At 38.5% G+C, this 27943-nt stretch overlaps 1 protein-coding gene across 22 annotated transcripts in view; it reads right to left on the reverse strand.

Moving 5' to 3' along the window:
- LOC306859962 (basement membrane-specific heparan sulfate proteoglycan core protein-like) overlaps window positions 1-27943 on the reverse strand; it is a 101347-nt gene that overhangs the window by 69842 nt on the left and 3562 nt on the right. For all 22 annotated transcript variants that reach the window (XM_079401406.1, XM_079401404.1, XM_079401405.1 and 19 more), the window contains exons 2-3: window positions 2874-2988; window positions 2334-2402 (exon numbers count right to left, since the gene is read on the reverse strand). In XM_079401406.1, the coding sequence (XP_079257532.1) occupies window positions 2334-2402; window positions 2874-2988 (184 nt within the window). The remainder of the gene's footprint in view (window positions 1-2333; window positions 2403-2873; window positions 2989-27943) is intronic.

Raw genomic sequence — 27943 nt, forward strand, 5'->3', positions numbered from 1 at the left:
ACTGAGACGATACTTTAAAAGAAAGGTAACCGTTTCAAGGTCTATTCAGGGCCTAGCACAATTACATTTTAACTTTAATAACCATCATTATAATCTCAGTCTCATAATTAACAATAAAGACCACTTCAGTTCAGGCTAACGTATGTAGCAATTTCAATTACAGATGTAAAAATATGAATTTGGAAAATGCATCAGAAAAACAGGATGCTGTGCAATATGTGCTACAGTTGCAGGATATGAACTCTCATCAGTGACAAGGAAGGAAAGGTGGTCACACAGACCTCTGGAAAAAAAGTGCACAGGTTAGACATCCACAAATACTCCACTCCAGGAAGCCAAATGTTCTTTCCCAAGTGCTGTCAGGCACGGATCTATAAATGGCTTTAGAGAATAAACTTCCCCCTTTAGAAGGGGGGATTACCACTGGCTGACTCATAGCCTCAACCCATCTAGCCTTACAACATTATGTGGCAGATATTTTTGTTAAAAGATGTCGATTTGTTATTCATGATTCTACCAAATCCACTGAGATCAGAAATATGCTTGGATAAATGAAGCCATCCTAACTTCAAAGCAACCTCATGTGGTGTCTTGAACCTCAAAGATCATCAGTGGGTCATCAGATCAGTTTTATGCTCCAGTTCAAACTTAGAGGGACGATTCAAGTTTCATCTGCTGAATTTGGGTCTACATTTAGCAAACTATGTGTTTGCTTTGAGAATTTCGAGTCTGTAGGTGGTCACGTCATAACTGAGTCTCAGAGGTTATGTTTAAGAGTTGACCCAATCAATCTGGCACCTCTTAGTTGACACGGTCACCCTCTGGTACTTTATCTTCTGAATACACTAAAGCTACAGCTGAAATATCCCTCTCTAATTTAAGAGCCAGCATATTTGTGTGGAGGTGTCCATACGGTGCTATTTTGGGAATAAAGCTCAGGTGTCGGGCTGTAGAGCTCTTACCAAAACAATCATTCCACCATGATGTCATGCGATAAAATGGCCCAGACTGACTCCAAAAGGACAGACTGGTAAGCAAAAGTCATTCCAAAGAAGAGGTCCAAAGATAGAAAAGATAGAGGGGAAAATGCAGGAGTCTGACACTGCAGCTGAAACACTTTCGGTATTTGTTATCTAAATAACGCAAGGCCTGTTTCTAAAATGAGGCTGGGTGCCACACAACACAAAGAATGAGATGTGTGACTACATCGTTTCATTTTATTATAATAAATAACAGATTTGTTTCCGTTACAAATTATTTCATTAGCATTACTATTTGTGTTGAAAGTGCTATTAAAAACGCACATCATTTTCATAATTTCTTTGTATTAATCCCCCTACTTTGGCCTAAAAGTGTCATGAATATTGCTTTGTTTTTACAACATAATACCATTTAAAGGTTTGGTTTATTTGCGTAAAAACGCAGCAATACAATAACATTGTGAAGCATTTACAATTTTATCATTTATTTATATTTTAACATTTCATTTATTCAAGAATATTTCTTATGATCAGTGCTGAAAACAGTTGTTCTTAATATTTAATGGGGATTTTTGCGCTTAATTTTTTGATGAAAGAATCAAAATAACAGCATTTGAAATTAGTTTTTTTGTACTGTCACTTTTGATCAATTGAATGCATCCTAATTGAATACAAACATTAATTTCTTTATTTTTTAAAGAAGAAAAAAATTAGACTGACCCCAAACCTTTGAATGATAGTGTAATTTTTCTCTTTTTTTTTACTTTTAAATTTAAAGAATCCTAAAAATAAAATAGTTCAGATTTACATTAGGTTTTGAATCCATTATTTTCAATGTGGAATTTAAACTCCACTTTATATGAAATAACTACACATAACTTCTGTAAAATGTAATAAAAGTACAACAGGTTACCATGAAATAAAACTCAAAGAGAAGATCGTAAAAGGCGAGAATTAAAACCTGAGACGTAAGGAAATCAATACATGACAGTGTTTGTATCGTCTGTTGTATCTGCTGTTTCTTACACAGACTTTCATGCTTGCTGCAATATTTACACTTCTGCATCTTAGCTGATGAAAGAAGAAATGAGTAGCTTGGATCTCTAGCACAAATCTGAGGCCCAGTTATAATAAAGCTGCTGTCTCATCACTTTGAGCAAAGGCGGGTGACAGGATGTGACAGACTCAAATTCAGCAGACGCCTCAGCAGATCATTAAAACAGTTTCAGGTTTTAAAGCAAGATGTTTGCAGAATCTGTTGATTCATCTCATTTAATCACACTGATATGAAATTTGTGACTACTCTCATGTTGTAATATTGCCTCTTCATTAAAAATAAAAAAAAATTCTCACTTGTTATAGGCATGCCTGGCTCAACCGTGCTTGGCTCAGGGGTGCTTCCATCCTCTTCTCCACTGATATCTGAAGGAAAAAAAAAAGACATTATAAAAAAAAAAAAAAGTTTGAGGATGGTAACATTAGAAAATTAGTCTCCTATGCTAACAAAGTTTGCATTTATTTAATCAAAAACAATAAACAGTGTGAAAAAAATAAATTTTATAAGAATTGTTTGATATATTTTACATTTCAAAATGTTAATTATTCCTGCAATGACAAAGCTAAATTTTCAGCAGCCATTAGTCTAGTCTTCAGTGTGACCTAATGGTGATTTGCTGCTCAAGAAACATTTCATATTATTATAAATGTTGAGAACATTTGTGTTGCTTAATATTTTTGCACAACTTTATTCAGCAATGTAACAACATTTATTCACAATGGAAATTGTTTAGCAAAATTATAAAAGGTCCTTACTATCACTTTCAATTAGGCATAATGAACATTATCATTCCTTATTTATAAGTACTAAGCAGTGCAGCATTTAGATAGTCCCACCTCCTGAAGGATCATAGTACTCTTCATCATCAACATAACCTCCCGGCTGCTTGTTTTCCTCTTCTAAGTCCTCTGGAAAGGGCACCTCATCCCACACTTTAGAGCTCTGAACTACCTGTAGTCAAAACAAATGAAACCACAATTTATGGGATTGAAATCAGCATCTCCAAACACATCTTGAGTTATGAGAGGCCTACAGAAGAAAGAGGAAAAAACAACAGTCAATGCCTTCTGGCTCCACTGAAGGTAGAAGAGATAAATATCATGCCTTTGTTCTGTGCATGCACAAAAATGCATATCGCACACATCGTAGAGACATGAAATGCAAGTACAAATGTTGTCCTTAAAAAGTATTTGGACACTACAGTCACACTTCAAAATGTCTGAATGTCACAGTTTCAAAGTATCAAACCGAGTGGTATCAGCATAGAAATTAAGCTATTTTTTGTCTCTGAAACAATTTTAAGCAACATACTCTGTGTGTGTGTGTGTGTGTGTGTGTGTGTGTGTGTGTGTGTGGGTCTGTATGCATATGAACAAGATATAATTGGTGAACAAAGATCTAGGTGAACATCTTTTACCTCCATACCTCTGGTACTGTAACACCCTAACCAAATAGCACAGGGCTGGTACTAGTGAGGAAGTACTTTATCATGCAGAGATTAATGTCACACCCATGAGAGGTCATAAAAATAGTTACAGATATAACAGCATATATAAAACCTCTGAACTTCTACCATGATTTCCAAGGAACATGTTTAATACTGTTTAGCATTTCATAACACTAAATATAAGATTTTCACTCCTCTATTCAAAGTAAAATTTGACAAAACAATTTGTCAAATAGACACTGAATACTTGTACATCAAAAGTTTGGGGTAAGTCAAATTTTTATAAAGAAATTAATATTGCTATTCAGCATGGAACCATTGAATTTATCAAAATCACAGTAATGACTTCTATTAATGTTACAAAGATTTCCATTTTTGAACGTCCTATCCATCAGAGAGTTCTGCTAAAAATATATCACAGTTTCCACCAAAAAAAAGCAGAAAACCTGTTTTTAACCGGTTTAACACCAGATAATAATAATAAATGTCTGTTGAGCAGCAAATCAGCAAATTAGAATGATTTCTTTAGTATCATGTGACAGTGAAGACTGGAGTAATGGCTGCTGAAAATTCAGCTTTGCCAACAAAATTAATCAATCACATGTTTTCAAACAGAAAGCAGTTATTTTAAATTGTTTTACTGTATATTTTATCAAATATAGCTTAGGTAAGCATAAAAGAGAAAAATCTCATCAACCCCAAACATTTGAATGGAAGTGTAAATTAATTTAAATAAAAAATATGTATGGATAAATGAACATATTAACTTTATACATGGATTCTCTGGAAGCATTTTGCATAGTTAGCGGAAAATTGAACTCAATCAGCAGTGCCCTTTGCTTATTCACTACTTCTTTGGTCAGCAACAAAAGCTTTGATGATTTTATACAATCATATCTCTTCTGCCCCCTGGTTCTCATCTTCACATTTTTATACGTGTTTGGCAAGATGCCACATTTGGCATTTTCGGTCTTCATAGCCCGCCAGTTCCCATTTCCCTGCATCTCCATCATGGCCGCAGCTTCCATTTAAATGGCTCCCACAAATAAATAACTTGATCCCTCCCCCAAATCCTTTCTCCCCTGACTGAACACTCTAAAACAACAATCCTGGAGCTTTTTCAAATGGAAAACGCTGACTGGCAAAATTCTTTCAATTGGATCTGCTCAGCGAACCTTTGGTGTGATCATTGCCTGCTTCCATGTCCCTTAGGATGGAGTCCTCCCAAAACGAGACACATTGTCATTATTGTTATTTTTGGTGAGAAGATACAGAAAAAAATGTGTCAATTTCATTGTCACCGATAGGACACACAACTGAAGGAAACAAATCACTACAGTATAAAAGAATTTACAATTAAAATGGACTATTTTTATCCATCTACTATTATTACAGGGTATAAATGTTAAAAGTATAGCTCACCCAAAAATTATTCCAGTTCTTCAAAGCCAAGTGATAGCTTGAATGAAATGCCAGTCATTATTAATTTAAATACTACTAGACAGTCATGGTCGCCATTCACTTTCATTGTAAGGAAATACAATCAGGTTTCAATTAAGGTCAGTAAAGGATGACAGACTTATGGTTGGTTCATGTAAAACCAAGAAAACGGCTAAACTTTCTTAAACTCTCAGGTCATTCTCCAGCCTTAAAAGGCTCGAGTTCACCTAGCCAAGGAAATTATAGCCCAGACAAACACACACATACTGCATTCCACTCTCAAAGTCCAACTGTTTACTTTCCAATTATGCCATTCACAATGCCAACAGTTTGTTCTGCAGCAACGGCAAAGAAACAGACAAAGCGCAACATTAGTCTATCATTTTTCAAAAGATGTTTGAACCTGGTGGAAAGCCTCAAGATTACTCAAGGGTTTACCCAGCTGCTGTTTACAAGGCAAGAAACCAAATTTGCCATGCAAATGGACAATTAATAAGCTGAGAGAACAGGGCAACACAAATGCAATACAAAGGGAATGATATGGTCTTGGCCAGTTTGCTTGGACTTCCACACTTCTAATGAGTGACTCACACTCAGCCTCCAAAGAGCAATAATGATGGCTAGAAAGGACAGATGTGCACTGCCGGAGAGTATTGGATGCTTATCCGCTCCCACACACACCCCTTTCTGGCATTTCTAACCCCCAATCAGACCCACTTCCAATTTCCAAGGCCTTACGAGTACAGCGTGACAAAAGGATTTTAGTATTTTGGTTTTCTTCGCATTGGAGGTCAGCTGTTGCAGCAATGACTCAAAACTCAATATTTGCAACATTTTACCCTTTCAAAGTGCTGTCAGAAATAAATATTACTGCCATACCACACTGATTGTTAATTAAACAATTAATACTGAAGACAATACAAACTCTTGACTATTGAATTTACCAGTCATCATCTAAAAGGCAATGGAAAAATGGAATATAATGCTTCTGAGTGGCAACAAATTCCAGTACATGAAACCTGGACTTGCTACACTGTATTAGGTATGGATTTCATAAACGTGAAGGGGATGACGATTCTTGTAAACACACAAATGGAATGTAAACTGTAGAGCGGTAAGTAGGTGAAAGCTTGAGATATGCACTTTATACCCTCATCTGAGCCAGAACACCAAAGCACAGCCTGATACAGGCAGACCGGAGGGCAAACTTCCTGACCTCCATAAAACTACTCACTGTATGTGGCAGGACCAGAGATGCTAGCAAATTTCCATTAGCCTTCGCCTATCATAAAATGCACTTCCTCTCTTGATATTGCACTACTTTTAACCATGTTCCTTTCTTGAGAAGAACTGAAAGATAGAAGTGAATAGTTGACTGGTACACTGTTCCAAAACCTAGACTTAATGATTTAAGATATCTTGTTTTAGCCAAATTATAAAGGAAACACTGGACATCTCCTGCATGCAATCACTGGGAGAAGCTCAGGGAAAAATAAACTTAAAATGGCAAACAAGAAACTTATATAAAAAAATGAAAAAAATACCTCAGTGAAAATAAAAATGTACTTTTACATAATAATTAGGTGTGCTATGAATTACTTCATCAGCGTATCATGCTTGTTAGAAACATGCCAACATCTTCATACTTTTCATGTAGATGGAGCTACTGTCTATGTAGAATGTTCCAAATCAGTCACTTATGAGTTTCCATGATCGTTAGCAATGGCTACCCAAGCAGGCAGCTCCCCATATTTTGGAGCAGTGCTAAGGTGAATGATGGAGTTGCAGTGAAATTCACTTTTTCCACACCTATTATCTACAGGGGCTATAGAAAAACATCCATCTGACAGGCAGGGGATAACTACAGAGATAAGACACCAGCAAAGATTTATGAATGCACAAGTGAAAGAAATATCAAAAGGCATACAAAGTAGGAATAGAGATTCTTTTGCAAGTTTAACCTCTCGGAGCAGGAGAATGCAAGGCGATGATTAGCTGCCAATTTTGACACTAAATCTCAGCTTGAGCACCTTCAGGATAAAGACAATGATGAGAGAGACCCTTCAACTATACAAAGCACTCTGGACAGGATTTGACACCAAACCTTCTCAGCAAACACATGCCTCATTCACTTTAACCATAGCATACTTAGTGGATGAGGCACATTCTTAAACAAGTTGTTACGGTCTTCCATATGGGCTTGGGGGGAGAAAAGGATGGACAAACTCTTCCCTCAGGTCATGCACGTGTTCCCACGTAGACCCAAAGCATGCATTTGGGATTGAGCGAGGACTCCCACAGGCATTCCAAATGCTTCCTAATGTGCCCAGCGCAGCTGTTTCCCATGCTGAAATCAAAGCTGTGAGCTGGGTGTTTCGCTCTGCCACTGTTTAAACAATCAGGTTTCCTTGCTATTTGTCTTTTCCACTCTCTCAACGTCCCTTCCCAGTGAGACTCTTTCCTGTTTCACTTCGCTATTGAGTGGCTCCATCACAATGAGCACATCTGAGCAGTCATCCAGCTCAGCGTCAAACCGATCTCCAGTCTTATTTACTCAGAATCAGGTTTTGTGAATAAGCAGGCGACCTGTTCAGGTTTGCATGGGAGAATCGGCATTGTGAAAAAGGAAAGGTCAAGACACAATTAGGCACTGTTTGCACCTGGTATTAAAGTCTAAGCTGACCTGGTCACAAGTGGTCAACATTACTTTTTACACCTGGTAGTAAAGCTCTTGTTTTAATACAATGGATGATTGATAGGTAGGTCAGCGGTCCCGTCCAGGATTCATTAGGGCTGATTAGCACTTACAAAACAAATGCTATGTGGTCACGTGGGTTTTCAACTAGCACCATGTATTGCTTGAGCGATTCTATCGCAAAATGCATGAGACACTTTACTACATCTGTATTTAGCACTGTCCACTTATGCCTTGTTTCCACTGAGCGGTACGGTACAGTACAATTCAGTACAGTTCGATTTGGTACGGGTAACCCTGATCAGGCTTGCGTTTCCACTGCCAACAGTACCCTTTACTTGATAGGCATTGTGTATGCCGGAAAGTAGCGATCGACAATAAAGTGCGACAATAAGCACAACTCAGTCAAAACGATATGACCAGGAACAAACAGAGCAGAACGAGTGAAGGAGCTTTATCGCCTTGTATCATGCAAAAGTGACAATTCTGGTAAACCAATCAACTTCTGCAGTGAGTTTAGCTCCACGCTTTTGGTACCCTTTGCTGTGCTAGGTACCCCATCGAAAGGGTACCAAAAAAGTGGTACGGTATGGTTCGCTATTTTGGTACCATTCACAACTTCTGACAATGGAAACGGACATAATTGCGTTAGTACCAGCCATAAGACACGGTCTTAGCGATTTTGATTTGAGGAAGTTGCAATATTCACTTTTTCAAGAAGCTTTCCTTGACACCAACTCCCCAACACTTTCATGATTCAAAAAGTTCACTAAGGCATTGTAAAACGCGCACTCACTAAAATGGCACCGCAGATGGCAGCTACTGTGCTTTGCTCTTCAATGTTTGTACTGTTTTTGTTTGTTTCCCCTGTTTTTTGTTTCTCAAATATATATTTTTTTTATTATGTTTATTGGGTTTTTCCAAGTTAAACACAACATACAAGATACAGAATAATCTAAATATATAATTCCCATATACACTACCCTATAACGTACCCCAGACCTCCATCCCATAGTGCCATAAATAAACCGTAAATAAAATCAAACAAGAAAACAGAGATAATTAGATGGAATCTAGTCATTCTGTCCTGTTATGCCCAAATAAGAAATTTGACAAACAACTCTTGCCTTTTTTTCAAACGAAATAAATTTTTTTCCAAAGGTATATAAGATGATACTTCTTTGATCCACATAGAAGTAGAAGGAGGTTTGGAATCTTTCCATCTCAAAGTTATACATTTTATGGCCGCTAAGAGGGCGAGCCTAACAAATCTCAAATTAAGCCCTTGTTGATCGAGTAATGCGATTTGTTTCTCAAATATGATCAGTTTTACCAGGGATGACCTGCTGAACATTCGGCAGAACACCGGATTTTGACTATTCGGACGTTTTGCTGGACATTGCGGTTGGCGGAGCCGTAGCTCTGGTCAAACGCTTCAGGAGGACACGCAGACGGGGGAAGCGACCCAACACGCTCGTGAAGCTCAGACAGCGCGGTTTTCGAAAGCCGTTGCCTAGCATCCATATAGCAAATCTCCGCTCTCTACCCAGCAAAACGGACGAACTCGTTATTCTCTCTCGGGCAAACAAGGATTTTTCTAACTCTGCTTCTCTGTGTTTCACGGAAACCTGGCTGAATGGCGACATACCGGACAGCATGCTCCATCTGGCTAACTTCCAGCTGATCAGAGCAGATTGGGACGTGGAATCAACGGGGAAATCGTGCGGCGGTGGTACGTGCTTTTACATCAATGAGAGGTGGTGTACAGATGTAACTGTGTTAAAGACGATGAGCTTTTTCAGATCTAGAAACGCTCTTCATTAACTGCAAGCTGTTCTATTCGCCGCGGGAGTTGTGCTCGTTCATTCTCGTGAGTGTCTACATTCCGCCACATGCTCACAGAAAGGGGGGATAAAGTCTTGTATAAACAGGCCAAACACACACTGGAAAAGGAGATCAGAGTGGCAAAGAGGAATTATTCTGACAAGCTAAGGAACATTCTCTTCCAGTGATTCTGCTTCAGTGTGGAAGGGTATGAAAGATATCACCAGTTACAAGTCACCATCCCCCAGCACTTTGGAGAATCAACAACTAGCAGACGACTTGAACAAGTTTTATTGCCGGTTTGAAAAATCACCCCACACCGCCCTGAACACCTCTCCACACAACCATTCACACCTCCAGCAACCCCCTTCTCCCCCACACCTACAATTCAGATAAGCGAAGGAGATGTGCGTCAGGTCTTCAGAAAGAACAAAAGGAGGAAAGCACCAGGCCCAGGCGGTGTGTCACCAGCCTGCCTAAAAATCTGTGCTGACCAGCTGGCCCCCATCTTCACAAAGATCTTCAACAGATCACTGGAGCTGTGTCAAGTCCCCTCATCCTTCAAACGCTCCACCTTATGTGAGGATTCTGTTTGTGAATTTCAGCTCCGCTTTTAACACCATCATCACGGAAACCCTTCAGTATAAATGGACACAGCTCTCCGTCCCCAACTCTGTCTGTCAGTGGATCAACAGCTTCCTGACAGACAGGCAGCAGTTAGTAAAGCTTGGTATATTCTCATCCAGCACCCGCACCATCAGCACTGGAGCTCCTCAGGGCTGCGTTCTCTCCCCACTGCTTTTCTCTCTACACCAACGACTGCACATCTAAAAGACCCCTGAAGTTTGCAGACGACACCACACTGATCTGCCTCATTCTGGATGGTGACGAGTCTGCTTACAGACTGGAGGTCAAGGAGCTGGCTGTATGGTGCAGTCTTAACAACCTGGAGCTTAACGCGCTCAAAACTGTGGAGATGATCGTGGACTTCAGGAGAAACACCCCTGCTCTCCCCCCACTCACACTTCATTTCAAATTTGCACATATCAGACCTGTACACACATAATTGTCTAGATTATATATTGTGTTTTTGCTGTTTTGTACATTGCCTATTTGGATATTTGTATATTATTCTTTTATTATCTGTGTCCTGTCCTGTTTCTGTCTTTCTGTTGCACTGTGGAGCTTCTGTCACTAAAACAAATTCCTTGTATGTGTAAACATACTTGGCCAATAATTAATAAGTGGTTTAATTAAATGAATAATTAAGTGGTTTAATCCAAGTTTTCTGAAGAAACAATCATGTTAAATAGTGAACACATTTAATTTAGGATTTTAAAAGGTTAGTTCAACCAAAAATGAAAATTCTGTCATTAATTACTCACCCTAATATCATTCCAAATCCATAAGACCTTCATTCATCTGTGGAACACAAATTAAAGGAACACTCCATTTTTTTTTGAAAGCAGGCTCATTTTACAACTCCCCTAGATTTAAACAGTTGAGTTTTACTGTTTTTGAATCCATTTTTACTGTTTTTGAATCTGGCGGTAGCACTTTTAGCTTAGTTTAACATAGATCATTGAATCGGATTAGACCATTAGCATCTCGCTCAAAAATGACCAAAGAGTTTCGATAATTTTCCTATTTAAAGCTTGACACTTCTGTAGTTACATTGTGTACTAAGATCGACGGAAAATGAAAAGTTGCGATTTTCTAGTCCGATATGGCTAGGAACTACACTCTCATTCCCGGCGTAATAATCAAGGAACTTTGCTGCCGTACCATGGGTGAAGCAGGCGCAATGATATTACGAAGCGCCTGAAAGTAGTCCCCCGCTATATCATAACTAGTTACCTAGCTGGGGACTACTTTTAGGCGCAACTTTTAATTTTCCCATCAGTCTTAGTACACGATGTAACTACAGAAGAGTCAAGTTTTAAATAGGAAAATTATTTCTTAAAATCATTTTTGAGCGAGATGCTGATGGGTCTAATCCGATTCAATGATCTATGCTAAGCTACGCTAAAAGTGCTACCGCCAGTCACAGAGATCGGCTGAATGGATTCGAAAACAGTAAAACTCAACCGTTTAACTCTAGGGGAGTTGTAAAATGAGCTTATTTTCAAAAAAAGTGGAGTGTTCCTTTAAGATACTGTATTTTTGATGGAATGTGAGAGCTCCCTGACCTTCCATAGACAGCAATGACATTACCACGATCAACACACAGAAATGTAGCAAGGACAGGGGTTCAACCGTAATTTTGTGAAGCTACGAGAATACTTTTTGTGTGCAAAGAAAACAATATTCAGCAATTCTTCTCCCTGACGACTTCTGCCATTTTGGAGAGTACCCCAGAACGTAATCATCGTTGTTTACGTTCAGTAGACAGAGCGTGCATGCTGAACGTAAACAACACTCATTATGTTGACTACGTTCTGGGGTACTCTCAGAAATGGTGGAAGACAGTAACTCTGGGAGAAGAACTGCTGAATAAATGTTATTATTGTTTTCTTTGCACACAAAAAGTATTCTCGTAGCTTCGTAAAAAGTACGGTTGAACTCCTGATGTCACATGGACTATTTTACTGATGTACTGACGTTGCAAACGTTTCTGTGCGTTGATCATGGTAATATCATTGCAGTCTATGGAGCTCTCAGATTCCATTAAAAATATCTTAATTTGTGTTCAGATGATGAAAGAAGGTCTTACGGGTTTGGAACGACATCAGGGTAATTAATGACAGAATTTTCATTTTTGGGTGAACTATCCCTTTAAGTATAGGACATTTGAGGTACTTTTTTTTTTTTTACTTTTACTCTTTTTGTATTTTTTGATTTACGATTAATTTTGGTTGCATTGATTCAATGAAAGAACAGAAATATTGTCCAACCTCAAACGTTCTGCTATTTTCTAGGTGTGTACTTTGACTTTTCACCATGCAAAACTCTGAATTTGACAGATTTCAGTGTCTTAACTTGCCTGAACTTCCTGCAACTGCCTGATACCCATTTTGTTTTCACTTAGTTTGCATAAAATTCAGCATTTCCCAACTTTTCCTGAAACTCTCATAGAGAATGGTTTGGAAATACATGCTCCTGCTTCAGTGGTTGAGTATGGCAACACCCACCCACTTGTTGATTGAAGCACACTCACAACATGCAAGAGGGTGCTAAGGGCAGCTTCTTCTGACTGTGTACAGTAGGAAAGTAGTGCGGTATTGAGGAGTACACACTGAGGTAACTTCAGCCACCATCTGGAAGTCTTACTCACACTGCTGGAATCCCGGGATTGAAGGATCAGGATTTTGTGGTCAAGGATTAGAGTCGCGTTTATTCATCACTTCCGTTAACAACTGTCTGACTCACCAAGTTACTGATACTGAAAGGTCAATACCCAACATTTGGAAATGTCATTCCAAAGGAGTGTTTGTGTGCACATTGTCAAGTTACACATAGCTCATGTCTTAAGCAAACCTCACTGGAAAGTGCCATGCAAGATGAGTTTGGTTAAACAGCATTTGATTCACTGCTATGGAAAGTATGATTCTAAGCAACGAAGGAAAACCTCCTAGTCCTAAGAGACCATGTTGTTTTTCGACATATAATTCTGCCCATTTCTATGACATCATCTGTAATGTATTTTAAGTGCAGAAATGGTGCATTTCGGACAGGTGACGCTCAGGCCAGACAGAGCCAGTTGCTCATATGACACAGTCATGAAATAAGAGCCTACGTGTCTCTTCAAGCTAGAGTCTGAAGCCAGAAGGCAGACTATATCCAACACTAATAATGGCAACATCACAAGAGGTGCCTGGGCTTGACAGCATGACTCAGACAGTTTGTTGACAACTTGACGCCATATGACCGAAAATTAAGGGAGTGGGCGCAATCAATTAAATAGGAACTATCTGCCTTGACATCGTGCTCAAGTCAATCTGATTGCATCTACTAACGCAGTTTTAAGTAAACTGATACCATCTTAATTGTCCTAATGATGTGTGTGGGTGGGCCGAATGTGTGAGCGCATTCCAAAGGAAGCAGCTTACCCTACTCGTGGGGTCCCAGATGGCACCTATAGGAGAACTCTCCCCTCAATTATCACCCCAGCAGGGGAACCAATAGAGCTCTTGTACTTGCAGACCACCATGTACGAAACCCCAAGGTTTCAATATTGCCTCAGACCATACTGTCACCACACTCCAATTTACACCAAAACAACCCAGAGGAGCTACAGTCCCTCCACTGTTTCAGCCTGGAATATTCTGTTCTGACAGCACCCCGTGTTTATGGACCTTCACACAATTGTGTCACAGAGGATAAAACATAGATCGTAAAATATGGGTCAGAGAGTTCTTACAAAAGCTTGTGTTTTAAAAGGTTTCAGTAAAAGATTTCAGCTGATAAACAATTCTACTATCATTACATCAGTTTCACTGAACATATTTTGCTCCATTTAACTGCAAACTGGTAATTGGAATAGGGGTGGTGGCACATTAAATTGGTCAAAATTCACATTTATAATGAGGCAAAAGATGTCAAAAACTGTAAATGCCATTTTTTTCTTTCTGTTCATCCAACAATCCTGGAAAAAGCACCACAATCTCTTATGAAAATATTAAGCAGCACAAAGGTTTTCAACATTGATAATGATATAAAAATGTTTCATGAGTACCAAATTAGCATATTAAAATGATAGCAAGTGTCAGAGAAGACTGGAGTAATTGCTGCTCAGAATTCAGCTTTGCAGTAGTGTTGTCAAAAGTACAGACCGCGATACCAATCAGTACTAAAATTTTCCAGCTAACATTTGAGCAATGTTGAGCAGATTCTCACACCGCTGATTGGCCATTGTGTTCACGCACTCAACAGATATGACTGTGATTGGCTACAACGATCATCGCTGAAGCACACAGGAGTGTTTGTAAAACATGTCTATCAGAAAATCCCTAATACATCTGCACATAGACGAATCCTCTGATAGACACGGCATTCTAATGTTCACATGTGCTTCTGTGCGAGCATGAAGCGATGAGTCATATCGGTTAAGAGTATGAACAATGGCCAATCAGCAGTGTTTAAAAATCCGCTCAACAGCACTCAAATGTTAGCGGGAAACAGACATTTTTAAAAATTTAAATTAAATTTTTCAGTCCCTCTTTATCTGAAAGATAATCTATCCATTCATTGTTGCACTTTTTTAGGTAAATGACAAACTGAAATGAACTACTGAATAATCTTCATGGCCTCTTTTTTTGTTGACAACAAATAAACATAAACATGGCAGAGCAATTTAAGAATCTAAAAATACAGCAGTGTTTCCGGTAATAAGAGCTTTATGGCGACCTGCACTTTGGAGACAGAGAGCAGCTCTAGTTCCCCCAGACGACAGCTGAGCGTGGAGGTGCTGAGGCCTGTGGCAGTGCGCAGGGGAAAAGCTGTTTATTTATAACAGGAAGGGCCTCTGTACTGCAGCTAGCTGTCATTTAAGAAGAACTTCCTTTCTTGTCTTGGTGACGCTGTCCTCTTTCCAAAGGAACCTTGGCAAAGTGACTGAACATACTTTGAAGAGTGATGCCACAAGGCTCCATATAACCAAGAAGGGAGGAAAGACACAATCAAACAGAATAATGTTCATCATAGCAGTGGACGCGTCAAGGATGTGTCAAGATGAGAGCGCAAAGGTTTATGAACGTTTGACAGCAAGACAATGACAGTAAGCCAGTACTTGAGAATGTTACAGAGCGCTTTGGACAAATAAAGCTTAAAGTGCTAGAGTGCAGTACAAGTCACACTATTTTCAAAGAGATTTTCTCGAAAACTCTCCCTATCAGCTATTGGTTGGACAAACAGAAATCTCTGCCGCAACTCTCGCTATTGGCTGAGCCAATAATCTCTGCAAGATACAAGGTCATACAGTTTCAAAAATAACGTGTAAATGATGAAAGAATTTTAATGTTTGGGTTAAGTTTCCATTTATAGAAGAGAATTATTTAAAGGGGTCATCAGATGCCCAAGTTGATGTGATTCTTTAGGGTCTTAATTAAAAGTCTATAACATACTCTGGTTAAAATTTATCAATGGTAGTGTAAAAAACACCTTTTTTTGCCTGTCAAAATCATCTCTGTTTCATTAAGCCATTCTAGTCCATGTTGCTTTAAATGTTAATGAGCTCTGCTGCCCCAGCCCCTCTCTTGCGTGCGGTGACAAGCTGACCGTGAACTTCAGCCGTGAAACTGGCTAACTAACACATTATTAGAAAAGGCAATTTGCAAAGATTCATAAAGCCCTTATACTCACTTCTTCTGTAGGTGAGGCTGCTCACGAATGATTCGCACAAGCAGACGCATTTAGGCAGATCGAGGATTGGCGCATTCACTTCAAAGCGAAAGTAACATTAATCCTTTGCGTCTTCAGCGGCTCAGATGTCGGGAGTAAATGACGACTGCTATGTTCATTATTACATCCAACAACAAAGCACTTCAATCGCTTAATCTGAGACCTCTTGTCTTCCCCTGCACCGGAGTCGACACAATGGCGGTCGGACTGTTTACAGCTCACTCAGTTCACTCAGTGTGGGTCTAAGGTAAGACGGCCTTGTCAATCAACTATCGTGGGAGCGGTCTGTGCAGAACTGCGTCATTCTGACAGGAATTTCAGAACAGCCTGATGTGCGAAAGGGAAATTTTTAAAATTGGGATTTAATAAAATACACTGGGTGGATTTTTATAATTATAGGATGGATGTGCACACACTTCCAACACACATTTACACTCAAACAACTTGAAAAGTGAATTTTGCAACCGATGACCCCTTTAGAGGAAAATTTACCTTCACCTTATAGTAAACAACATAGCCTAGTTTCCAGCTGTAAATGAGTGCTCTCAACATATGAATGCGTTTAAGAAACAGTGAAACAATTGAATTCATATGTAGAGTTTGAACATCCAAGCCTTGCTCATAGCATGCAGAGCAAATTATCTGAAGTAAATTGTGGCAGATTATTGATGATTCACATGGAGCTATGGTTTCCCACAAAGCCAGCGTTGGTGACAAACTTCTGATCCTTATTCTCATGGCTGTCGGAGCAAATCTGGCACCACCTGTTGTCTTGGCTTTAGACCCCACTGTGCTGTGTTGTGCCAGGTCAAAGAAATTTTAATAAGAGCTGCATTATTAAATGCTGCACGCTGACATGCATCCCAAAATGTAGAAGTGTAGTCATTCAGTGTGGTTTTTAAAGGGATACTTCATCCAAAAAATAACATTGTCATCATTTACTCACTCTCTCCTGTCATTCCAAACCTGTTTTCCTGACTTTATTCTGTGGAACAATGAAAGAAGATATTCACAAGAATGTTTCAGCTGTTTTTGTCCAAACAATGAAAGTCAATGGAGTTCAGAACAACGCTGGCACTTTCAAAAAATCTTCTTTTGTGAGAACTGATACAGTATATTTGGAAGACAATAATGAAAAGAAAAAAAAATCTGACCGAAACAAAACATTCCTCTGTGATTACTTAGTATATCATGCCAGCCTGCCAAGAGACGTTTAAAGATGGATAACCACTTGCAGTCTGTTCTCAAGGTCATAAGTCCCGGTTCTATTCAAGACAGCTATGTCATAATTAACTCGGATTTGGCCGTGTGGCTTTGTGAGGAATTTGGAATGGTCAGCAATGACAACAGTTCAGGCATTTGATCACATGAACTATGGACAATGCTGTTTAGAAACCTGATATGGTGACTCCGTTCTTAAGCTAGTCATTACCAGAAGGTCTGTTTGGGGGAATTAATAAACAGTGAGTGACTTTTGGCTTCATCTGACAAGTTTCCGACTCTATAAAAGTAGTTGTTTCAACCTGTGGTAGTTTTAATCTGTCTTTGTTTTGAAAGGATATTTGTTAATGAAATCTAGATGATCCTCAACACACACTGAGGGGTCACTGAACATTTGTTTGTGCCAGATCAGCCTATCTACTGAAAAATACGAACCAGCTGTTTTCTTTCACTCATAATTACACGAGTATGACAAATAAAGTGGCAGCAGAAATCTGGTGCTCCTCAAAACAAACAACAGATGCGTTCTTAAATAATGAACACAATCGAAGCCTCTTGGTTATTTACCCACATGTTGTTTCACATTTTTTGCAAGACAAAATTTGTTTTGGAAAATAGTAAAAATGCAAATGCAAAAAATATAAAATACAATCAAATTAAATAATGAACATAAAAAAATAATACATTAAAAACATTGATAGTTCATAGCTTGACAGGATCTAAAGCACCCCCAAAAGATGAATAATATTTAGTGCTGTGTATTTAAATATACACAGTACACATTATGTAAACAATTTTATTTTGGATGTGATTAATCACGATTAATCGTTTGACAGCACTAATAATATTATAACAATCAATATTAAGATTAACATGATCAAATTAATATTATTCATGTTTATATTTATAGTAATATAAATAGTATTGTGGTGCTTTAAAAGTAAATACATCATTTATAATTAATTTTAGATTAATTTTATAATCGATTTATGGTGACTTATCCCTCTGAGAATCACAATACCGAGAACTGACTGTGATCAGCAGCCTTGAAAGAGCCTTGAAAGAGTGTGGCAAGATGATATCTCTTATAAATCAGAGGGTGTGTGCTTTGAAATTTGCAATTTTGAGATATAGAAATGAGCTGTAACTACAACAAGCCTGATCAAAAGTTCCCTAAATTCAGTTTGCGCATGATTTGCATTGTCTTAAAAGCACATTCAAGAGAATCAAAGAGGAAGTTTGTCTGATCAAAGGGGACTCTTTGTGGTCTCACAGCAAGCTGCTGCAGGCTTCAAAGACCTGATTTGGCCCAGACTTGGAATATAAAGCCCCAGTGAGGTAGCCTGATTAAGTATGAATGAAATTTGCTCTGGCAGGTAACACGCAGGGACCAGAAGATGCTACAGCTCCACTGACCCCTTTCGCACCCTGAGACTGTAGGGTTTGTGTGGGCGGACAGAGGTGACATTCCTCTGGGAGGTAAAAATACCACTCAAGCCAAGTAGCTGCAGGTGAAATTTCATCCTACTATCAAACCTCGTCAAAATGGCTGTGAGCAAGATTAAGGAGTACTGGGACAGAAAACAAGCCAACTAGGAAGCTAAAGTGCTTGCGTTCGATGCATAACACCTGTGGTTTTAAACAACAAGTCATTTACTATCAGTTAAACCGTGATTAGGGTCACCAGTCAATATAGAATTGACTACTGATCCTCAACTTTCTTGTGGATTGGAAGAAAATGCATGTGATTAGAAAGCGCAATACCAAAGGAAATTATTTGCAATTTTATAAATTTGTTCATTCAATCTTATGCAAATAAATGCAGTGAAAAATATCGGGCATAAAAGGCTCCATTAAGGTGTTTTTGACTTTTGTGGCAATAATTGGCTTTAACTATATAATAAACGACAATACACTGTGGCCACATTTCATTAATTCATTTTTATAAAATACTACTGACAAAACTCATATGGTGCATCTTCAACTACATGTTTTCATATGAACAACCAGTAAATAACTACAATGATTTATTCTCACAGTTCAAGTTTGATTTACCAAAAATAAGGACTCATTAGAACCAATCATTCCGGAATCAAACTACTTTGGTTCCGCTGCATGTTTTGAATTGCTATGAAGAATTGACTTGAAGAATCAAATTATTAGTCAAGAAATCAAACTACATGGGTTGAACTGTATGTTCATGATCCACTAACAAGAAATGGTTCATAAGAATCATTCGCTCGAGAGTCAGACTACACTGGTTGCTCCAAGTAGTCCTTGCTACCAAAGACAAGAGGGTTTCAAATATAAAAAAAAAGAACATATTTGGTCTACATACTTTAATTTACACCCAGCAAAGTCATGAACATTTCTCACTGTATGCTCTGTTTCTCACATACAATGATGGATATTTTATTTTATGAGTGGGCTCTTGCGGTTCAAGTGGAAGCCATGACTGCATATGTACTGAAAGCCTCTTTTGTTAGACCTCATGCCTACAGCCTCAGTATCATGATTGAAGGTTCCTGACATCTCAGCTCAATACTGTACATTTAGCTCGCAGCACTGCGCTGCAGTTGGGGTTATTTCTGGCTACACATCAGTAAACAAGTTAGAACAGAGTTTGATAGAACATCATCAACTCAATGTACAACTTCCAAGTCCATTTATTTACTTTTGGTAACTTCTTTCAAGATTTTTTGGACCAACAAAAAGAACAGCATTTAATAGAAATAGAATCTTTACTGACACTTTTAAATCAACTGCACCCTTGTCCCTTGTTGAATAAAATAAATTATTTTGGGGGGGGGGCTTACTGACCCTAAACTTTTGAAGGGTACTGTATATGAACATTCCAGCAGCCAATTATTTCGCTTGTGCATGTGAGAGGGGATCAGGTGCCCACATTGTCTGCTTGAAATGCTTGGCCCCTGATTGGCTCATCCTAGCTCCATTCTCTGTTTTAAATCCTTGGGTTTAGCCTCCCCTTGTCACACACTGACAAAGGATCAAGGAGCTGGCTGGTCAGAATCTGCAGGATTATCTCTACACTGGCTGGGTCAGAACTCTTGAGAATCTTGAGGCCCTAGAAACACTTCCACCAAATGTGAGGAGAAACTAAAGAGATTCTTCTTACTTAAATTGAATCCAATGTAAGAGGTCTGAGACGACAATGAGAATGTAACTCAAAGCAGAAAGCCTGATACAAAACCGTCTGAACTATTATTATTTGAGAATCATGAAACTTAGACATCAGAAGAATCAACAACAACAGTAAGAGAAGGATTTCATTTCAATTGCGCCAAAAAGACAGATGTCTTATTTCAATGATCTTTAACAGCTGTCCGCTTTAATAGCTTTAAAGTCTGATTTATTGTAAAAGAGTGGAGAACATTAAGGAATATTAGGGAGAGAGTCAACTAATTAATACACAAACAGTGTTCAATAACAAATCAACATCTGCTTAAATTGTTGAAAATTAATTGGGACAAACCAAACTATACTATAACAACATTCCCAGCTAGTTGACATATGGCAGCCATGCCTCTGATGAACCTTTGACACCAATGAAAAAAAAACTATAAACTTCAAAAAAGCTTTGCAGAAGTTACAAGGCTAAACCTACCTATTGACCTTTTTGTTTGCTTCAGGGAGTCATTTATTGTTCCAGGTTGAGTAAAGACTGCTTTACTACAAAAGTGTCCAAACAATTGTCTCTTTAAAACCCACTAGATTGTGTAACACCATATGTTTCCCATTTAATAGCAGCTGTTACGCATGTACTTCAAATTCAAATTATGACTGACAAAATAAACATGGACACACAAAAAAGCATGTCACATCAACAAATACATCCATTTTCTCAGTTAGACAATGCAGCCAGATCCTAAGTACTGCAGTACAATGTGAAGACAATGGATGTGTGTTAGAAAGGGTTTTGATTCAAAATGAAAATGGAAAAAAGCTACAAGGTTGGAGATAAATCCAGTCTCACAATTTGTCCAAATTAAGCTAGCTGGGTTTTTTTTGAGCTGGTGTTTTTACATTAATTTTGAATGGCCAGAGCCTGATTTAAGTGTTTAACCCAACTTAATCCAATGGTAGGCAATGTTTCCAAAAAGTTGTAGTGACTCAAAACAAGCTGAGCGATAAAGTAACAAAACAAGAGTTTCAAAGTATGTCTAAATTCATTATACTTCTTCAGCTACCTTAAAAAGACAGATGCATCAGCGCTGATTTTACATGGGCAAACTTAGTACAGCATATCCAATGTTTTCCCAGAGGATACAAAGCCAATTAAAAGTATATCGCATGCTAATCTGAAGAGTGTCTATATTAGCTAGTCTCAAAATACCGTGTAATGCAAACGTCTGTTCTTAACACTCATATGAGACTGTGACAATGATAAATATATCGTATATACACAGCCTGCAGAAAGAAGGTAAAACACTGTTTGTTCTGCTAAATTCTCTCTGAATTTAAATTAAGTTAAACTAACTGAAGTTTAAGCCAACGTTTTGTAAACTGTTTCTGACAAAAGAATTGTATCATATGAACATATTTTGTGACTCTCATACATTTTAGTATTGATAATGTTTTTATTTAACAGACTGCCAAGTCCCAACCAGCCTCTAGAGAACATATTAGCTAAAAATGCAATTATTTAATTATTTCCTGACAAGGACTACAAGAGTTACGCCCAGATGGTAACTCTCATGCTTTGTAAACTGTCTCTGCTATCAAGGAGTAAAGGTGATAAAGGGAATACTGGCAGAACGAGGGTTACTTCTAGACAAAGCTTTTGAAAAAATACATTACAAAACATTGGCTAATGGAAGTCGCTACATTTACTTGGCCTGTCCCATTCCTCTAAACATACAACAAAAAATTGGCAGTAATGGATGACTGGATGTTTGTTTGGTTTATGGCATCTGCTTAATGGCTCACTGGGAGTTTTCAAAGAGGCACTGGAGAGCAAATTTGTTCAGGGAGACTCTTAATGAATAGAGGCTTTTGCATTCCCCATATTGAGTTACATTAAATGCATTTAACAACTGAAGCATTCAACAATAAATCATTTTAGCATCGGTGTTGCTAACAAAGATGTTTAGGTGTATACAGTGGGTAACAACTCTATTGTCTAGGATGGCTGCTTGAGGAAGGAATTCCCCCGGACTGCACCACGCCTGTTTCATCTCATACAAGGAAAAAGCCTGATAAAGCTCCCAGACTAAAATTAAACATAACTCCTTCAGCCTTCCTTCCTAAATCGTCCAGAATAAACATTCACTTAATAATGAAGCTAGAAACAATAACAAAGCACAAAACCAGTCGTTTGTGTTAAATACACAGACAGCTAGAAGGAGACTTACAAGGTTATTAGCAACGTATTCATTGTACGTTGAGCCAGTAATCTCTAGGTAACAGGAAAAAGGTCAAACATACAAACCAGAAGCTACTGAAAGACTTCTGACCTTCCATTTAAGGAATACGCCAGACTTTTAACTTCTCAGAGTAACAGCCAAACCTCCAGCTCAACATCTGTGTGCCAGGGGAGTTCTCTCACTATAAAGGAAAGCGAGGAGCCTTACCTGCCCATTCATTGGAAACAGATGTGAAGCATTTAATTTCCTTCCGGCTAATTACAGGCACACACATACACACACAAAAAAAAAAAATCAAGATGTCCATGAGAAAAGGCTCCCAACAGATCACAGGGGAACTCTCATGGAGGCCTGCTTACAAATAATTGAACCCTAAGTGAAGTCCCACAGAGTTTTTACATTCAGGAGATTGATTCAGAAACATAAAAATGCCACTGAACAGTTCATAGTGACATGATCAATCAGTATCATGAAGATTCATAATTTGACCACAAAACACTACAAATCGGCACGTTTTCTAGTTACAGAGATTATAAATGCTTATTTGGAATAATATGCACCAATAAATCATGCACAGTATGACCAGGAACATTCAGGTAAATTTGAATTTCATATTGACTAAAGTCACCCTTCTGGGCACTTTTTGTTCTTTTCCTCCCCAAATAAAATAATGAGCAATTATGGCATATCTCATTCTGTCGTATCATGTTAAAAAAAACAAAGCCTAGTAGTTAAGACCGTACCCATTCTTCTGTTCTTACAGTCTCCACACTGCAGGTTTTCCCCACAAGAGAAGAAAGTGCATTAAACTTGTGGCTACAGGCAGGTCTTGCACCCTTGCCAAAGAATTTGACTCAGCGAGGCTTTCCTCCGTGCCAGATCTCAATAGTGGTGCGCCCCTGACACCACCCTTTGTGCCCATGTCAAGACCACAACAGAGGCCTGGAGGTAACGCCAAGACTTCAAGTTTCCAGCAGCTAGAAACCTACTCTACAGCAGCAGGACTTCTGGTTAGTCATCAATCACCACTGGAAGGGCTGTTTAATTATCTGGTTTAAAGGATAATTGCTTTTGCTGGCTCTAAGTTGTATGTCGTTATAGAGTCCAGGGTAATTAAGAACCTCTGGTTTGAAATGTCGCTCCCTGTTGCAGCTCGCCAACTGTGGGTAGTTGCCATAGGAATGCAATGTTTACTGTTTGGACATCTATATTAAATTTCCATGTTCCACAAACTTATTTACACTTATACATTTGGCAGACACTTTTAGCCACCATTCAATTCAAGGTACACATTTACATTTTATCAGGTCTTGCTTTCCCTGGGAATCAAACCCATGACCTTGGCATTGTTAGAACTATGGTCTACACTTAAAGACAAGGAAAGCTCACTTCACATTTAAATTTAGTAACTGTTAAGTGGAATTATCTTCATTTCATAAAATATTCAAATATTATCAAGATAAAATCAAAGAGGATAAAAATTGCACGCTAGTTAAGATCATAAATGGGCAATAAGAGTCATCAAGCTTGTTATACTTCAAAGATCATTTACCATTGGTTGATGTATTTTTTTGTGAACAAAATTTACATTGGTCACAACATTTTGCATGAATTTCACTCATGGGACAGGACCTTAAGGATACATTTTTTCCTCAGATCAAATTTTATAGCAAGGAGATGACTCTAAAGACAGTCACTGACAGGATGAAATTGCAGTTTCTGTGTTTATGTGTGGGTGGAGGCAAAATTGCACTAGGCCAGTTTAGTCTGAAAACCACAAAAATTTGTTCAAACCAAGAACAGTTTAGTACGAGCATGATACGGTTACTGTTTTTCAAGTCGTCTATGCCCATGAGACATGGATCATCGGTCTACTGTTAGCGATTAGTCAGATGTTGCATGAATCAATTTTTCTAAATTTTTTCATCTGGTTTTTAACACTTTAACAATGGTCAAATCATGCAAAGGTAATAAACTTGCGTGAGCTATGATTCATGACAGTATAACACTACAATGCAGAAAATTGGAATAGGTTTAAGTATACTTTTAAAAGAGGGTCTAGTAAGCATCTAATGGTAACAACAGAGGCCAAACTGATGCACGGTGGTGATTTAAATCTGGCAAAGCACTTAAACACACAGGATTCACATTCCTCCTTTATCAGACAATCACTTAGGTTTCTTTCCCACTGTTCATGCCAGCATTCATCACACTTGCAAGTCGGTCAAAAACACTAAACTTTTATCAAACAGGAGCCCAAAGCAGTTGTAATGGATATAGGAAGGGACAGATATAACAGAACAGGGTTAAATAAAGTTAAATAAAGCAAAGGCACACAGATACTCCCTTGCTGTTGGATAAGAGCACATTGTCGAAGGCCTGTGGTATCTGCACCAATCATAACGTGCCTTACGCAAACACAGTGGTCTGCAATAACAGGTTTCAGAGTGGGATTGTACTTTTTCCATTAGAGGACTTTGGCATGAAATATGCAGCCTGGAACCATCAGTAGCAAAGTTCCTACATGGAAAACACTGCAGCAAAGCATTGAAACTTCTGGTCATTGAAATATAAATGTGAGATGAGAAGTTTGCAGTGTGGGATGTAGTTTTGGCACCATCAAGAGCAGGTGGCTCCCTAGTAATTTCATCATTTCCAGTTTGAACATGTTTGCTCTTATAGTTTGGTACCAGGCATGCTTGATACTGAGCGTGTGGCTTCAAACGCAAGGATCGCTTCAACCAACTGCCTGACACTTGCATTTGCACCTGACATTATATGGATACATCATTATCTACATTTTTTTATTGAAATGCATTATAAAAGCAGTAAGGAAATATTGGGCAGGACTATGATATCATTCTGAAGGGGAATAACTAGATACATTGGGAGAAAACACAAAAAGAAGTGAAAATCTAAAGAAACAAACATACAGTGGAGTCATATATATATATATATATATATATATATATATATATATATATATATATATACACACATACACACACATACATTTCCACCCTTATCATACAGCACACATTGAAAGGAACCAGGGACTGTAAAGTCCTTCACAGAGGACTTGTGTTAAATGTCAATTGCCAATCTGCCAAAAGAAACACAAATGGCATATTACCTGCAAGAATTTGGTCAGGTAAGATATGATCTTTCTACAGCCACATCCTCACCCGTAAGCCAACACAAGAATTACCTCACATCTCGACTCTCTCATCTCAATGACAAAGACAAGCTCTGCTTGCCAACAGCCAAGAGCCATAAGTGCCCGGCTCCTGTAGAGGAGCTGTTGACATGCTAATGTACATCATGGCCTCTTCGGTTGAACCCAGCAGGCAGAGTGGTGTAGAGAAGGTGGCAGATATGTTGAATAGTGGCCCGAATGCTCAAAGGGGCCAATCGCAGCACAGCAAACCGTGACAGACCCTGGCAACCACTTCAAAAGAAAGTATATTACCAACAGTGCACTCAATCACTGTATCCAGGGGACACTAGGTCAACGGCTCCTGTTAAAATGTCACTTAGACGCACCTTTACACTTTTGTTTTGGTTAAACACTGCAAAGCAAGTCTTTGTGGCCTTTTATGTTCACCAAACACCAGACATAAAGATGGGTTTACCTTTTTGGTCCTTCTCTTGTACAAAATCAAATGCACCATTGTCTATCTTCTCATTTTTATTTTCCTTTCGCTGTGACATATACTGTTACCTGAGGGCAATGAAATTCTTTTTTCTTTCTCAGCATGATCTCAGTGGTGTAATAACAGCCTGGGAGAACTCGCATCCTAGGGGGGTTTGCAGGAGGCTTGGAAAAAGTAGCGCCTTTCTTTCTGGGGCAAGCTGAGGCTTGTTGTAGATTAATGGAAGAAGAGGTCTCGGTTGAGAACTCCATTCACACGCTGTTTTCACAAGATCGAGCGAGACACTCTTTACAACCTCATCTTATCATAAATATCCAGCAAGCACTGACAAAAGTCGTCTATAATGACGACATGTATTGAGTGATATGGAAACATTGATATCATGCATGTAGATGACAGTACTTAATGCATGTATAAGGTAGACATACTGTAAAAATATATAATTTTAATTTAATTTTAATAATAATTTTTTTTTCAGGTTGTTCCTATACAAGTCTAAAAAGGTCAAATGTTTCCAGACAAACAGATAACTCTAAAGTCGTTCAGGGGTCTAAGACTATTTAGCACTTCATAACAGAAACAAAACTCAAAGCACTTTCTTACACTAAGCATTATGTAATGTGCACAGGCTTTTAACATTTAGATATATTCACCTGCAGTGCATACGCTATAAAATTTATCAATATGCATATTCTCTAGGAATTGAACCCCTGATTTTGGTGCTGATATGCTCTACCACTTGAGCTACAGAAACATTTTTGAAGGTGATAGCATTCTAACAACCAAGTCATCTACCTGTCATCCATGCATTAAAATGGCAGCAATATATCAAGCTCTTCTGCTGAAGCAACCCTCTAGACTGTTCTCCAAAAGCAGCATGGTAAAGTGTGACATAATGGATCAAGAAAAGAGCTTAAATTTGTATTTATGGGTCTGGGTGGTCAGATTAAGGGCACATATTATGAAGCATCAAGCCGCACAATGAGTATGAACATTCATGTCTGCACTTGCAAGGGTTACAATACCAGCTGAGCTGCAGCTGTGTTTGGAGTCTGCCTGCTGCTCTATCACAGACAGCTGGCAAATAAAAGATGAAGATTCCCACCGTGATGTACCCCAGGTTACCTGCAGATGAAGCGTAACAGAGGGACGAATTGATGTGTGTACGGTCACAAATACGGGTGGGAACAATCCTCTGCAAATTGTATTCAAGAGACCAACATGTTGCGTGTACATTTAAAATGAAGCATGTTTTTATGATACAAAACAATACTATAAAGAGCTATTTCTAAAAGTTAAGTCCATATATCAGCACTTAAAAATGCGGTTCTAACCACTTTGACCTCAAACCAATCCACAGTCACACTTCACAACAGAACAAATAACAGCAGCAGGCTGTACTCCATATGAGCCAATACGTTTACATTCAGCCACAGATAAATAAGCCACAGCATTTACAACAAGAGCCAAAGATGATCTAAACCAAACTTAAACACTAAAAATTAACTTTTTTCATATTGTAACATACCATGCATCCAAGTGTAACGGAACACCCAAAAAGAAAAGACAAATATGCAGAGACTTCATTCTGCCCATCTTTTGTTGACTGATTTTTTTTGTTTGTTTGTTGTTACAGATTTTGCCATTCATGCTTGCCTTAAACTCAAAAAGAATTGGAACTAGCAACCACAGGGTTCAACTCCCAAAGAGTGCATGCACTGATAAACTAGATCAATTAAATGCAACATTAATCATTTGGATAAAAGCTTCTGCCAAATGCAAAAATTTTAATCTAAGAGTCCTGAAAGGTCTTAGATTAAACTACACTCCAAAAAATAAAGGGTCTTTATTGGCACCCTTGACGTACCTTTAATATCCATGGAACCTTACATTGCACAAAAGG

The sequence above is a fragment of the Barbus barbus genome (assembly GCF_936440315.1).
Source record: "Barbus barbus genome assembly, chromosome: 40".
Classification (NCBI taxonomy): domain Eukaryota; kingdom Metazoa; phylum Chordata; class Actinopteri; order Cypriniformes; family Cyprinidae; genus Barbus; species Barbus barbus.